The sequence below is a fragment of the Delphinapterus leucas genome, chromosome 5 (assembly GCF_059928025.1).
Source record: "Delphinapterus leucas isolate spDelLeu-1000000601 "Yukka" chromosome 5, BTC_Dleu_Yukka2, whole genome shotgun sequence".
Taxonomy (NCBI): domain Eukaryota; kingdom Metazoa; phylum Chordata; class Mammalia; order Artiodactyla; family Monodontidae; genus Delphinapterus; species Delphinapterus leucas.
In genome coordinates, this window is record NC_143133.1 from 82,774,585 (window position 1) to 82,791,058 (window position 16,474).

The following is a 16,474-nucleotide window of genomic DNA, read 5'->3' on the forward strand; positions in this document are numbered from 1 at the left end:
GTCTTTTAACTAAGTAAACTATCTAAAAAACAAGGGCTGCATTATTTATTCCCTTTTCTACTCTCATCTACTGTTTGTCTACAGTTGACATTTATTTCCTTTAACAAATCTATCAATAGATAGAGTATGAAAATTTGAATGTTAAATGGCAGTATTTTAATACTGTTTCCCAGTTGATATGGCCGATCATAGCATTTAACTTGTTCCTTTCCCATACTACAAGACTTCTTTTGACCAATCCCATATTACTTTGATGATGATATCATGCATATACATACCTCATTTAAATTAGAAATAAGACCTATTTGTCTTTCTCTATTTAAAGCAGGGAATTTATGAGTTGCTAATATCATCATAACCTTTACATTGACATAAAAATCACAATTGTTGAAAATACACACAAAAGAACTTTAGAATTTGATAATGTAGTTGCATCTTATTTATAAGATGAGGGTAGTCACATTTTTCGGGAATATAGTATAATGAAACATATTTGGGATAGCCTGTTACATCAACAAATAATTATGATTCCATGCTATTTTGCTGAATGAATATTAGTGAATTAAACTTTGTTGTTGTCTTCCCGTGAGATATATTAATACTGTGCATTTGGGAATGATAAAGCTTTTAAATGGGTGCTTCTTTTATATCTTGAAAGTTGGTCACGTATATTAACAGTAAACACCCACAGAATGCATATAGACCTACCTTTACCAAGGATATTTTGTCATATATGTATATATCTAAACGCTTTAATGGGGATATATTGATATATGTATATCCATCTATCATCTATCTATCCATCTGTTTATCTAGATACATTTATATCTAATAATTGGAAAGGCTCTAGAAATTAACCAATGTAAAGAATCCCAATTTAAATATGAATAAACTAAGATTTTAAAAAATATTTACCTAATATGTATTTAATTTTTGTAATATCATCCCTCTCCTTGTCAAAATATATATGCATATTTACATACACACTCATGCACATACCACACTGGCTTTGAGAAGACATAAGAATTTAAAAATATGAAAATAAAGCAAAAAATCTTTCCACTCTAAATCTCAAAGTTCCAATGCACTCTCTCTTCATCATCACATATAATCCATTTGAAATATATATATATATTTCTATATATATGCATATATAAATATGATGGATGTATAAATATATATTTCAATATAGTATATTCAAATGATTTAATAAGTAATGTCTAGAAAATATTTTGATTGTTATAATTTCAGAATGATATACAATGTATATGTTATGAATAAGATGCATGGCTAATTAAAAATATTTAACTTTTAATATAGGAAATTGAACTACTGACATAAGACATTTGATATTTCTCAATAACATATTGAACAATAAAGAAAAAAATTAAATTACTATCAAAATAATATGTAAAATTCAAGTGATTTAAATGTTACAACTTTTTTAAATATTTACTTTTTAAAATTCAGATATTCTAAATGGTCTTAAGCAAATAGTTATGAAATATTTAATGCAGTAAGAACATCTCATTCAAGGATCAGTCCCTTGCAAACATACTGGATGCTATTTACCATTAGTTATATCGATAATTTCTACTTTTCATTTACCTCAAGTTTATTACTCTAAATTCAGCTAGATTCTACCATTTTGTATTTTTACTCAAGCAAAAATACTGTTGTTTGTGAATTTCTGGAGCATAATAGGCAACTATCCTTTATCAAGTTTGATTTAGTGAGTTTATATACTGCTTTCTGTATATGAGATAAGATCACTTATTTTTTCTTACAGTATAAATGGAATCATTGCTGATTTCCTATGCATATAAGAACTGCATTTCTTCAGATAAATCTTATGTTTCTTTTGTGCCCACAAAGACATCTGGATACTCATCAGAAGTGTAAAAATCCCAACTAGAAGAAAAAAGAAATAATTGTTCTTTATTTCTTATTTTTATTATGGATATAGCAAGCTATATTAGAAAAAAAATCATATATACTTCTTAAAATATTTCTCATGTTGCATAGTTCTCTATCAATTTTCTTTACTCATGTATATTGCCTAGCATCATATACATTCAATCAATATTTATTGCATAGCTGAATAAACATAAAAAGTATATAGAGATCAAAATAAATCTATGTTTTTTACATCCCACTGCCACAAAATACTCCCAAATAAGGAATTTAAAAATCTCCTTGAATTTTTCAATAATAGTTTTTCATATGTGTATAAAATACTTCTACACACACATACACACATACGACAAGCAGCATTAATTTTAATCCACATTTTTGTACAGTGGAACAAAGAATTGATGAAAAGGATATGACACATATCCCTTTAATACATGCAGTTCATTACAATTTAACTTCCTTGTGTGTTAAAATAACCAGCGTTCAAGATTACACATTCATGCTCCCAGCTTTCCCTTCACAGATGCATATGAACACTTGAAGACACAGTACATGCAAGTCTGTGCACATGCACAAGAGAGGGTTTAAAATGAAGTGTATTATTATTACCACTGCTTTTTAACAAAAGCTTGTTGCTTAATAAATATATTTGGACTACATTTTCTAGCTTGGATTAAGCCACAATTATATAGAGATGCATAGTAAATAATGTTCCAATATATTTTAATACTGCTAAAAAAATCCAAACTAAAAATAAAGGCAAAAAAATCCCTTTACAAACATGCCTAATTTTAGTACCATACAATCTGTTCTCAGAAATCACTTCTCCTAAAGGTGTATCTACTTCAATTAAATGTCAGTAAACACAGACCTCACCTGGCAATGTTTGCGTCATGACTGTGAAACTAATCCATGATCCAATCTGTTAGATTAAAACATAAATTAACAAATATTGATAGTCAGTCTAGAAATTTGTTCACTTGTGAAATTAAATAGGTAATTTAAAAACTAAACAGTAGGAAAATTCTAAGTAGAAATAACTTTCCTAAAGACAATAATTTTGTTGTTAAATATAATAAAGTTATTAAACAATCCCATAAAACAGTATCATATTCATAAGAAAATGAGACATTATTCCAAAATTTTTGATAAAAAATAAAATCCTGAAGCTTCTCAAGACATTTTATATGATGATTATAAAATTTTCTTTAAATCTAGATAAATATATGCACATATATTCTATATTCTGCAGGGAAAATTGTGGTTGAACTATTCCAGTTTCCTATGCCTATAACTTAAATTGAAATCTATATAATCATCTATATCTCTGGCTATACCTATATCTACAGACAAAACATATACACATATTATCATATATATATATTAATCTATAATACATGTAAGTACATAAACACATGTATTTAGCATATTATCAAATAAAGTTCAGTTACTTGCATACATAGCTAGCATACCTCATAGGTGTAGTTAGGACATGAAACCAGGAAAAACATCCACGTAAAGGGGTTATAATTTGGACTTGGAAAACAGGCATTATTTCCTTTTAAAAAGTAGAGTAAAATGTCAATGATGTTACATATTGCAAATTTGATTACATATTTATTTTATAATTCTAAATTCCCTAGAACAACTATATACCACATGAAATGTCATCATATATTTATAGAAACCTATTTCACAAATTACTCAGAAGAGACCCAGCTTCAAATGTTATAACCTTTTGACTGAAATAGAATCCCTATCATTTTCTGACCATGTCTACAGCTATGTTGCTGTAAAATTACAGAATACCACCATAATAATCAATTGTTTAAGTTTTAAAATCAAACAATATATAGATATTACTTTATCAAAGTAGAGCAGCAGTATTGCATACTGAGATTCATAAATGTGTTTTCACAATTGCATGCCTCTTCCTATTCTCCTTTTAGTGTCAAAGAATATATTTCTGGTTGAGAATATTAAATACCTCAAACCTCTTTCTATTAAATTACTGAAAATCCAAAGGGAAGTTCATAATTATGTCATTTATATCAGAAAAGTATGAAAATCGCTCATAAGAGGATTACAGTGAATATCAGTATAGTTAATATTCAGAAATACCATATAAATTATTTCTGCTCAGTAACCAGGATTGTTATTTACAACTCATTATACTTAGCATATTGTCACTTGATTTTTGTTAGCTACTTTTTGCCTTTCAAATTTTTTTGAGAAATATTTTGGATAACAAATTTATAATGATTTCAAGTTGAACTTTGAGCTATGACATTTTGTAAAAGTAAATATGAATTATAAAATTACTGTTTATTCTGCATAGCAAGATTTAATCAGATAACACATCAACTAATCTCTTTTAGTTGTAATTCTAAAGTCATAATGAAATGTCAGTATGTTGTTTTCAAAATTGTAACTATTGTTGAACTATCACAGTGAAAAATATATTAGGCAATGTGCAGATTTCATGCATTGCTCATTTCAAGATAAGGATAAATATGTACGCCATTTAATAGTACAGATTCTCTTGGTAACATTTATGTAAACATCTTTGTGTAGCATCCATATATTCATCAAAAGAAAGATAATTGAGGAACCTACCCACGTTATGGTAAGTGACTTTCAGGTGCAGAATGTGCACACAAGGTAATTTGGGTTAAAGCCAGTGTATGACTGTTCAATTCCTGGAGGTAGTGGAATGATCAGGATCCACAAACACACATTTCTTCCAGATGTGGTTTGCAGATTAAATAACCAATGTGTCTTGTGACACAGAAAAACCTAGTTTTCTTTCCCAGTTTTTGGACTTAAACTAGTTAAACTCATTGATGGAAGAACAGTCTGGGACCCCAGGGAGAAAGACTGCAACATGGAAATAACTGTATACATATAAGGATTCTCACAATCATTCATTAAAATAACTTCACTAAACTATCTGCGGTCATCTGTCTGGGGAACTGTACACTAGTGAGAGTAGACTATCCCTACATTTTAAGGACTGCTAAACACAGTTAGTCCACTGCTTCATAGGGGTTATTTCCCCAGACACTGAATGAATAATTGGAATATACATACTTTGTAGTTTGCATAATCCCATTGTGCATTGAGTTACTGGCCTTTGGGGCAAGAGCTAGTGGGGAAATCCAATTGGAAGCCTCTGAAATTGCACTCATTCTTTTGTAAATATAAACAGTCTGCATCCCAATGAGAGATTAATGCTACATTTAAGATCTAAAGTATGTTTGTATGATATTCTCCATTATATCTCCATTTAATTCACTTCTTTAGGTCCTGCAGAAGCCAGATGTATTTAGGAGGGTGACAGTGGAGTACTGCAAACTTGATCACACATTATCCACCATTGCAATTTATTACCAGATATGATATCTTTACTAAAGCAGATTAACCCAAACTTGGGTCTATGGATATAGCCACTGAATTGACAAATGTATTTTCCATCTCTAGTAGAAAGGGAGGCCAGAATTGTTTACTTTTCTTTAAAATGGGCAATAGCATAGAGTTTCAGTTGTTTTTTTAGTTTTTGTTCTTTTTTTCTTTAACTGTTTAATACTCACACCCTTTGCTAAAAAATAGCTCAAGAAGACCCAGGTTGGTTGGGCATCTCACTGAAAATCACTAGATCAATAACATTATGCTATTCATACTGAATGAGTAAGAAGTGGCTAGTATGCTGGTGGCCTTACTAAGACATGTGTGGTCCACAGAAGGGGGGTTGCTAATAAACACTACAAAGATTTAGGGGCCAAATGATTGTGGGGCAACCTTTCCAAAACAGAGAAAATGTGTGGCAACTTGAAACCCATATCATTAAGAAGGAAGCAAAATGCCTTGTAGGCCTCTTCTAGTTCGGCAGGTATATTATACACCAGGGAAACCTCCTCTGAACTGCACACCATGGAGTACAAAAAGCTGTGAAAGTTTAGTAGGGCACAAGGCAGAAAATTGCAGCAGGTTCAAGTTTTACTGCAAGCACTCCTGCACTTGGACTTATAATCAGGTAGACTCTACATATTAAATTTATCAGTGGTGGAAAAACTTAATATGTAGAACTTATGGTTAGCCCCAATGGAATAATCACAATCCTGAACCTTGGTATTCTGGAGCAGGCCATGGCTTTGTAGCACAGAATTATATCTCTTTGACAAGATAGTCCTGGAATGCTATTGAATCCTGGTATAATTAAGACTCTACTCTAGGGACACCAAGTGACCATGTGGTCCTAACTGAGCACTATAAGCTGAGTGCTGTTAGATGTACCAAGTCATAAGGTTAGGTAAGACTAGTAATAATTCATTTTAAGATAGAAGTGATACATTCAGAATGAAACTGAAAATAGGCAATAGGACACAAACAAGCTGCATTACCAGGCATCCAGACATGTCACACACCACTGTTGAGCCAAAATGTCTCCTAACTCACATGCATGAAAACGTTAGGTATCCTTTCAGGCCAGCTGAAAAGGAGGAAGGCCTTGAGCTTAGTTCAGGGATGAGTTGGCTGGCATGTGGGAGGAAGCCAAAATGCACAGCAGCTACAATAGAGTCACATTTAGGGGTCACACCCTAAAAGACAGTAGTGAGGGGTAAATTCTCCCAGTGGGCATAGTCTCTGTAGTTGAACAAAATATATCCAACCTACATTATACATAAAATAACAGGCAGTGTCAAATGGACAAACTAGTAAGGATTGCAAGACTGCCCATGAATATGAGTGGCCATGAAATATGAAGATATGTGTACCACATGTTAATGCCCCAAAGGGAGCATCAATGATGGAAGAGACAAACAGGTAGAAAATTTGACTTAGCCAGTCACTGTCAGCCTGTTTCTGTAATGGATTACTTATTGCTAGTATGGGTGCATGAATGGAGTATGGTGGCAGGGATGGAAACTATACTTGGCCTCAATAGCATGAGTTCCCACTTACCAGGGCAGATATAACTACTGCCACTACCAAGTGTCCAAACTGTCACCAATAAAGAACACCAGTTAGACTGTAACAAGGCACCATTCTGCACAGATATGATCTAGTAACCTGATGGCAAGGTGATTTGTTGAACACCTTCTATTTTTAAAGAGGCAGCAATTAATATTTGCAGGAAAAGACACATACTCTGTGAATGGATTTCCTTTTCCTTCCTTTAGGTCCTGAGTCAGTCCTATTATCTGAGGATTTACACAGTATTTGATCAATTAACACATCTCTTCCACAATACACTATTTGTTTGTTTGTTTGTTTTAACATCTTTATTGGAGTATAATTGCTTTACAATGGTGTGTTAGTTTCTGCTTTATAACAAAGTGAATCAGCTATACATATACATATATCCCCGTATTCCCACCCTCTTGCATCTCCCTCCCACCCTCCCTATCCCACCCCTCTAGGTGGTCACAAAGCACCAAGCTGATCTCCCTGTGCTATGCGCTGCTTCCCACTAGCTATCTATTTTACATTTGGTAGTATATATATGTCCATGCCACTTTCTCACTTCGTCCCAACTTACCCTTCCCCCTCCCTGTGTCCTCAAGCCCATTCATTATGTCTGAGTGTTTATTCCTGTCCTGTCCCTAGGTTCTTCATAACCATTTTTTTTAAGATTCCATGTATATGTGTTAGCATATGGTATTTGTTTTTCTCTTTCTGACTTACTTCACTCTGTATGACAGACCCTAGGTCCATCCACAATACACTGTTACTTTAAGAAATCCATTTTTCAAAGAGGAGGTACAGAAGTAGGCCCATAACCAAAGGAACAATTTCTCATATCAAATACAGCATCATCAAAAAGTTGCCAACCTCTTCCCTGGTGGCGCAGTGGTTGGGAGTCTGCCTGCCGATGCAGGGGACACGGGTTCGTGCCCCTGTCTGGGAAGATCCCACATGCCACGGAGTGGCTGGGCCCGTGAGCCATGGCCGCTGAGCCTGCGCGTCCGGAGCCTGTGCTCCGCAATGGGAGAGGCCACAACAGTGAGAGGCCCGCGTACCGAAAAAAAAAAAAGTTGCCAACCTGATGGATTAATTTGCTAATCTGTTGAAGGCACAGTTGAAATGCTGACTTAGGGGCAAAGTACACCTTTAAATCTGTAAGATAAGGTTTATAATTGAATGGGAATCAACCCATGTCCCATGACAGAAAATTCTCCACTTGGAAACAAGGATCTTAAAACCTGAAGACCCCAGTGTTGTGGGGAATGAATCACTACTCTTGGCAGAGTAATTGATCCTATCATGAAAAGGAGGTAAACCTGCTGTTATACAGTGGAGTAAGAAGAGTGTATTTTGCCTCTAGTATTTGGACATCTCTGGTATTCCCTTGACCCATGGACAGGGGCCATGTCCATGTCCTGATAAGGACTCTCAAGTGAGGGTCCATGTCATACCACAGATAATCCCTGAGATGTTAAATGTGTCAGTTGAGGGTGAAGGGAATCTAGAAGTTTGTGGAGGAGGAAAATTGTACAAATCAGTTGTTAGACCAAGACCATGTGCAGCAGTGAAGGCTGTGTAATTTCCCACTAATATGTCTCTTTTAAATTTCTGCTGGTAACAGAAAGCTTTCACCTATTACACCCTATGAAAGGATGAACTTGACAAAAGAGAACTGCCTTATCCTAGATAATTTCCCCATTTCCAGGGAGCCCCAAATCCAACCTACCTTTTCTCTAGTCATTCCAACTTAGGGTAACTCAGAAGGGTTCTCCTAGTTTCACATAACCCTAGAGAAATGACTGAGGCCACCCTTCAGACATCACAACTCAGTTTCCTACTAGGCACAATTCTTCCCTTTTTTTCAGTACTTTGTAATAAGCATTTTAAAAATGTGTTCTATATCAAATTGTGTTTTCTGGGGAACACATTTTGTGACATCTTGCTTAAACAGTCAATATAAAATGGTCCCCCATTCCATAATTCATGCCTAAAGCATATCTAAGGTACAGATATTACTACAAACTTGAATTAATATGTAAGTGGGGAAATAAAAATCCAAGAGCAACAGAGACTCATTTAGAGGTGACACAGGAAATGAGAGTTGGATAAGGATTTTATGTAAGGAAAAAGAGTCCACTGTGTATGCAGATATCAAGAATTCATGATCAGAAGAAGAGGGTTTACTCTGAGAAAACGTCTGAGACCTGAGGTTATCAGGACACTAGATACAGAGAACTGAAATGAAATGATTTGAGAGTAGTGAGTCCAGAGGTTTTCATATTAGAAGGCACTGCTTCTAAGAAAGGAGAAAATACTTTGAAGGCTTAGAGGGGAAGGGAAAGAAGGTAGTATTTCTGGGAATTAAGGAATTTAGAAAACAAAGGAGTGTATAGAGGATCAAAAGACACAATGAAACACCCCATCCCCTCCAGAGCACACTTTATTCTTTAGAGACTTCACTTCAATCACCCCATCTGTAAAAACACTTGTTATTTCTCTTCAGGCACAATCTACACTCTTAAAATGACCATAAGTTGATCAATATTCACATAAGGCTTCTATATGAATAAAAACAAAAGCCAGAATTTTTTCCAACTGATAAAAATAACTCCCCCAAAAATTAAAACAGAGAAAAATTTTAATGCATAGAAGCATTTGCAGATAACAAAGAACATAACTGTTAAGAAATCCCAGAACTCAAAATAGGTATGGACAAAACAGGAACAAAAAAATAGTTGATTCTTCTCAAGAATTAAATTGTAGGAAAAAATCACATTACTAATATGGTACATATTTTCAGTTTGCCTAAGGGTAGAATGTTCACTAGAATAGGGGATATTAAGTAGATGAACAAAAACAGTGAAAAAAAAATCTAAAAAGTTAAAAACAGAAAGTGATAGATATATAAAATAGAGGCAGATGTAACATGCGTGTAATGTAACCCCACCCTCTCCTCACAGGCCACAATGTAACAAACCAAATTTTCAACTATAATACAAGAAAACTTCATAGAATTAAAACAAAGACATGAGTCAAACTACTAGAAGATTACATCATGTCTCTGGGAAAATTGATCTGGAATTATCAAATCTAAGACACATCCTGCAAAACTCTGTACAAAATTAATAGACTTCAGTGATAAAGGAAAAGTATTCTGAGTCTAGAGGCAAAAGACCAAGCCAATTAGTCAAGGAGGGAAGATTAGATTGGCTTCTGACTTGGCAAGAGCAACATACAAAGCAAGGTAAAGGGTGGAGTAAAAGCATACACACACAGATAGAAAAGTCTTTCTCACATAAACATTTCCAAAGTTTGACTTTGAAAACATGATGATTTAAAATTTTCATTTTTAAGTAATGACTGCATATACCAGATAGATGAAGAAACTTGAGCAAAGTCACATTGTTAGAGAGTCAGGGTCAAGACTAAAAGGTGTGATATTCATAAATTTGGCAATGTTAGCATTTTTATAAAATTGTGTTGGGCTCTGCTTCTATACTTAAAAAAATCAGACAATCAGAAGTTTTTCATCTGGGCTTCACATACTTCCAAAGAGAAATCAGTAGATCTATGAATTTGGATTAGATAAAAATGGCATTTAACCTCTAAATAAAATGCAAGATTTAATTCAATACAAATGCAGACAGAAAAACATAATACTATTTGCATTATTCTGTTAATTTTTTTCAGGCAGAGATATTTTCAAATAATATTACAGTTGTTTTAGATTTCCATATATATAATTTATGGTCATCAATATGGTACTGATCAAAGTGTTATGTAATGTAGGAATCAAAACATTTATGTTATATATTATATTACAGCTTTTATGTGTTCACAAATATTCTAATATAATAAATTTCTTTTGTAATTTTATGTATTATAGAAAAAAATATTCTGGAAAGTGTGTCATATATTTCCCCAGCCTGCCAGAACTGTTCAAGACAAGAAAATGTTAAGAAATTCAGGTAGATTCAAGTTAAAACAAACTTGAAGAGACAGACACAACTTTATATTTGCAACTAGATTGATAAAAACATGAAATCCAAATGTTGACCACTGCTATGGGAAATTACAGTTAAATTATGTACAATGTACAGTAAGCCATTGTGAATCCCTACCTATAATTTAACCTGAATGAGAGTATTGATTTACCAAAAATACCTTTAAATTATATAGACACTGTAAATTTTTTCAAATCTTTTGGCAAACCAGTAAATTCAAAATGTTCTCCCAAACATTGCTATTTCACTGCCATTGAATTTGTCAGAGAAAATTCACTTTTATAAGAAAAAGTTTAAGAAGCCATTTGAAATACAGTGGGATTGTAACATACTGTGCAAATTAGATTAAGAATTGAAAGTTAACCTAAGAAATGTGGATATTCATCAAAGGATTTCATACTTATTTCTTAATCATGTTTGTTTCTTCATATATTTAAATAAGAGAGAGAGAGATTGTGTGTGTGTGTGTGTTTGTGTTTGTACATGCACACTTCACTTTAGAGAAACCATAATTAGGGAATATAATATAGTTCAAATATTTTGAAAACTTAGGCATAAAAGAGCAATAATTGGGGAATACTAATCTTAAATATTTCCAACTATTGCTTTAAAAAATAACAATTAGCGTAATTCCCTCTAGAGGAGATTAAAAAAAGTGACTAACCTGTGTGATTGGGATGAGCCAACACTACATTGATGAAATGATTTCCAGCTTCACAAATCTGCAAAACATTTCAACCTTTTCGTGTGATATACTTGTCTTTTTTAAAAATACATTTTTAGATATACAAATATCCATGTAATGTATTGATTCTAAAGATCCAAAAATATACTATTACTCTAACTGTAAGAAGAAGAAATTTTATATTTTAACAATGAAAGAAGCTGCTGTGGACATATGTAGAATCAAAGGAATGAGTTACATTGAGGTAGAGATTTTGAAGGTATTCTTGATCCCTTTTGATAGTTATGTTCAAATTGCCTTGTTAATCTGGTCCTGTTGATTATCTGCTTTGTATTTGATACAATAGGTAAATTTTCACAGCGTGAAGAGACAAGCCATATCACTGAAGATATATTTGGCATAGGTTTATATATTCCAGGTTTACTAACACAGTAGCAACCCTTGCACTGCAAGGGTAGTAGTATGGTTCCTGGCTGGTTTCAGCTCAGTTTAGAAAATGTATTGTAAGCAGTACTGCCCCACAAAGTCACTTGTTGCTTGTCTGTCACCTTACCTCTTAATCATGTACACTCCACTAGTTGTCCCTGTTTAGTAGACCACTATGACCCTCTAAGAAGCTTCAGGGTTAACAATATCTCCTGGGCTAATACTGTTTGAATTGGCAACATGTAGCCTCGGAAGATAGGACTGTTTCCTTTGTCTGTCATATACACCTTACCTGATTCAATGCAAAGTATGTATTCAATATATAAATACTACGTTATTAATAGCAGGTTATGCTATCCAAAATATAAGCAACCCACAGATATTACCAAAATTGCTTTAGTTGTGAAGAACAAGATGGTCTAGATTTTAAAATTGCTATCGCACAACAGTATGAATATACATAACACTACTGAACTGTACACTAAAAATGGTTAAGATAGTAAATGTTATGATATTTTTATTTTTACCACAATTAAAAGTAAAAGAAGCCACTAGGTAAAATGTTTTAAGTGAGAAAGAACATTAGAATGGTAAATGATAAAAATTCAAATAGGCTTGTACCTGGATGCATATGGGTGGCTTAAAGTAAATTTTAAAATATTCATTTGTGCTTGATTTTATAAAAATTTTATTGACTACTTGTTGCTTCACACTAGCATTCATTTGAAAAATGATTCAATAGTCCACTCTCTTCTTCAGAGTTATCATTAGGTGAATAAATAAGAAATATGAAATTTCCAGCTAACAGAATTGAAAAAAATCACAGTTTTTACATGGAAAAAATCATCATTTAAAAAATGTTTTGATTCAGAATGTAATGAAAGCATTTTTACTTCTTTCAGCACCCTTTGTACTCTCAGTTCGTTGAGATTACAATTTTATTTTTAATCAGTACACCTAAACATTTAACAATGTACAATGTGGGGAATGTTAAATTTTAATAAACCACAAAGCACTTTGGTTAATATATTAGAAGTGACATATCATGCATCACATTGTACTCCACAGATTTTTCTGAAAATATTCCTGATTAAGTTCTACTGTTTTCAGGTTGAAAGACATGATTGTATCAGAATATATAAAATTTCAGCAGTAAGATTCTTATTGTTTAATACTAGGCACAGTAGCCCCTCCCCCTTATCTGCAGTTTCACTTTCTGTGGTTTCAGTTACCCACAGTCAATTGAGGTCCAAAAATATTAAATGTAAAATTACAGATTAATTTATATGTTTTAAATTGCCCTCCATCCTGAGCAGCATGATGAAATCTCAGGCCATTCTAATCTGTTCTGACATTCTCTTGCTGTGCTTAATTTATAAATTAAACTTAGCCATAGGTATGTATGTTAAGAAAAAATACATGATATATATATAGGGTTCAGTACTATATGAGGTTTCATATAGTACATTCAATGAGAGACATTCAATGAGAGCCTTGGAATGTATCCCCCACAGATAAGGGGAGATGATTGTATTGTGACTCAGTCATAGCATGTTGGCATTGTGGCAAAGATGTCAGTGGCCAATGACCAAAACAAAGGTTCCAGGGAGACTAACTTGCAGGGAGATATATATCTTGCTCTTCCTAACAAGTTTCATCATGTTAAGCATTCTCTGCTTTAAATAGTGAAAGTGATGTGTCTATAGAAAAACAAACAACAGCAGACAACTGCCCTAATATAGAATTTGTAGCCATGAATCAAGTAGTCAGGCTGTCATTTTATCAAACTAAAATACTTTTAGTTTCCACAGCAAAAACAAGTAACCTTTATTCTGTGATCTCATAATATTTTTAGAGGATGACCATAATCTATCTTTTTTCTGCATATGTTATCCCTACATTTTTATATGCATTATTATTAATTATTGGCAGTTCTAATATCTTATAACTTTATCATTTAAGCAATGTGATAATCATTTTACTAATTTATATGAAACAGAATCTGCTAAAATGTTTCTAACACTCTTAAGCTTGAGTTTCGGCTATTTTTTCTCTATAATAATGATAATAACAATAATTATAATTTTGTTATATTTATTTTACCTTAATAAACATTTCAAAAATAAGGAAAATCTAGGCTAAATACATAATTACAAAAAGTTTCACCTGTAAAATATATCAACTCCTCTGATCTTGGGAAGTTAATTTCTCTTTTTTTTTCTTTTTGGAGTTAGTTTCTACTTTAAGGGATAAGGTATATCACATACACTGAAATACTGTTTGATAATATAAGCCAATATACTGTCTCAGCATTCATTAAGTCATAACTTATGATAATTTATATTATTATGATCATAAAATTATAGAACTTTATTCTAATTCCTAATCTCTACTCTTTTATTATGAAACCCACTTATATGTGATTCCATTTTTTTATTCCATTTATTAAAAAGGATAATATATATGTGTTTCAGAAGAAATATATTCAATATATTAATTATTGGTTTAACAGAAAGTACATGAATACCAACCTATGATTTTTTTTCGTTAAGACAATTTTTTTAGAGCAGTGTGCAGTACACAGCAAAATTGAGGAGAAGTTACAGAGATTTACAGACTCCCTGCCAATACATGCATAACCTCCTTCATTATCAACACCCACCATCAGACTGGTACATTTGTTACATTTGATGAACCTACATTGACACATCATTATCAACCGATGTGCACAGTTTACATTACAGTTTGCTTGGTGTTATACATTCTATGTTTGGACAAATGTATGACATTTATCTATCATTATGGTATCATACAGAGTATTGTCACTGCCCTAAAAATCCTCTGTACTCCTCTTGTTCATCCTTCTCCCCCAACTTCTAGAAACCACTTTTTTTTTACTGTCACCAGAGCTTTGGCTATTCCAGAATATCATAGAGTTGGAATCATACAGTATATAAGCTTTTTAGATTGGTTTAAATATACATTTAAGGTTCCTCCATATATTTTTCATGGATTGATAGCTCATTTTTTTTTTTTTAACACTGAATACTATCCCATTGTCTGGATATACCACAGTTTATTTATCCATTCATCTACTGAAGTATATCTTTACTGCTTCCAAATTTTGCCAATTATGAATAAAGCTGCTGTAAACATCCCTGTGCAAGGCTTTGTATAGACATACGTTTTCAACTCCTCTGGGTTACACTAAGGAGCATGATTGCTGGATCACATGGTAAGAGTAAGTTTAGTTTTGTAAGAAATGTCAGTCTTTTTAAAATGGCAGTGCCATTTGCATCAGTGGTGAATGATAGTTCTCATTGTTCCACATCCTCACCAGCATTTGGTGTTATCAGTGTTTTGGATTTTGGCTATTCTATAGGTGTATAGTGGTATCATGTTGTTGTCTTAATTTGCATTTCCCTGATGACAGATGATGTGGAGCATCTTTTCATATGCTTATTTGCCATCTGTATATCTTCATTTGTGAAATATTGGTTAAGGTCTTGGTCAATCTTTTAATCAAGTTGTTTGTCTTACTGTTGAGTTTTAAGAGTTTTTTTTTTTTAATATTTTGGATAACAGTATTTCATCAGATGTGTCTTTTGCAAATTATTTTCCCAGTCTATGCTTGTCTTCTCATTCTCTTGACATTGTCTTTGCATAGCAGTGTTACATTTTAATAAATTAGCTTACCACTTATTGCTTTCATGGATTGTGTTTTGGTGTTGTATCTAAAAAGTCATTGCTATACCTAAATTCATCCAGGTTTTCTCCTATGTTATCTTCTAAGTATGTTACAGTTTTGTGTTTCACATTTAGGTCTGTGATTCATTTTGAGTCAATTTTTGTGTTGAGTGTAAGTTCTAGGCCTAGACTTTTTCTTTTTGACATGTGAATGTCTAGTCATTTCAGCACCACTTATGACTGTCTTTGCTCCATTGTATTTTCTTTGCTTTAACCAATATACTTTTGAAAATGAAAAACTGAAAGATTTTTTAAAAAATTTCAGACATCATATTTATATTATTGTATGATATGAATGATAAATTTTACTAGTTCTTTTAGTAATTTATTTTTTTCATGAGACTAATAGTTTATTGTCTAAACTTTGCTATAGGAGAGGATATTTTCACTCATAAATTGCAACTCGAAGTCTGATTTTGGAATTGATTTAATGTTTAAAAATATTTTATTTCTCTGATCCATCTCATTACCACAATTTTGGGGATATCTGAATTGTTTTAATCCATAGAGCTTTCATGAAATATTGTATAACAAAAAAGTGTGCACATATAGCATAACAATATAGTATAAGAATAGCACAATAGAGTAGAATATTTTTAATAAATATTATTTTTTTAAATAAATATATACTATGTAGTTAATTATTGTTAAAACACTTGTCATTATTTTGGGGATTCTTTTACATTAGCTTTGATATTATATATTTATATATAATTTATAATTATATATTTTG

General features: G+C 32.5%; 1 protein-coding gene across 1 annotated transcript in view; it reads right to left on the reverse strand.

The window, feature by feature from the left end:
• Positions 1–1,665: 1,665 nt before the first annotated feature.
• TECRL (trans-2,3-enoyl-CoA reductase like) overlaps positions 1,666–16,474 on the reverse strand; it is a 91,679-nt gene continuing 76,870 nt past the window's right edge. The window contains exons 9-12 of the mRNA XM_022567133.3: positions 11,548–11,605; positions 3,387–3,472; positions 2,791–2,836; positions 1,666–1,911 (exon numbers count right to left, since the gene is read on the reverse strand). Of these exons, the coding sequence (XP_022422841.1) occupies positions 1,784–1,911; positions 2,791–2,836; positions 3,387–3,472; positions 11,548–11,605 (318 nt within the window). The 3' untranslated portion in view covers positions 1,666–1,783. The remainder of the gene's footprint in view (positions 1,912–2,790; positions 2,837–3,386; positions 3,473–11,547; positions 11,606–16,474) is intronic.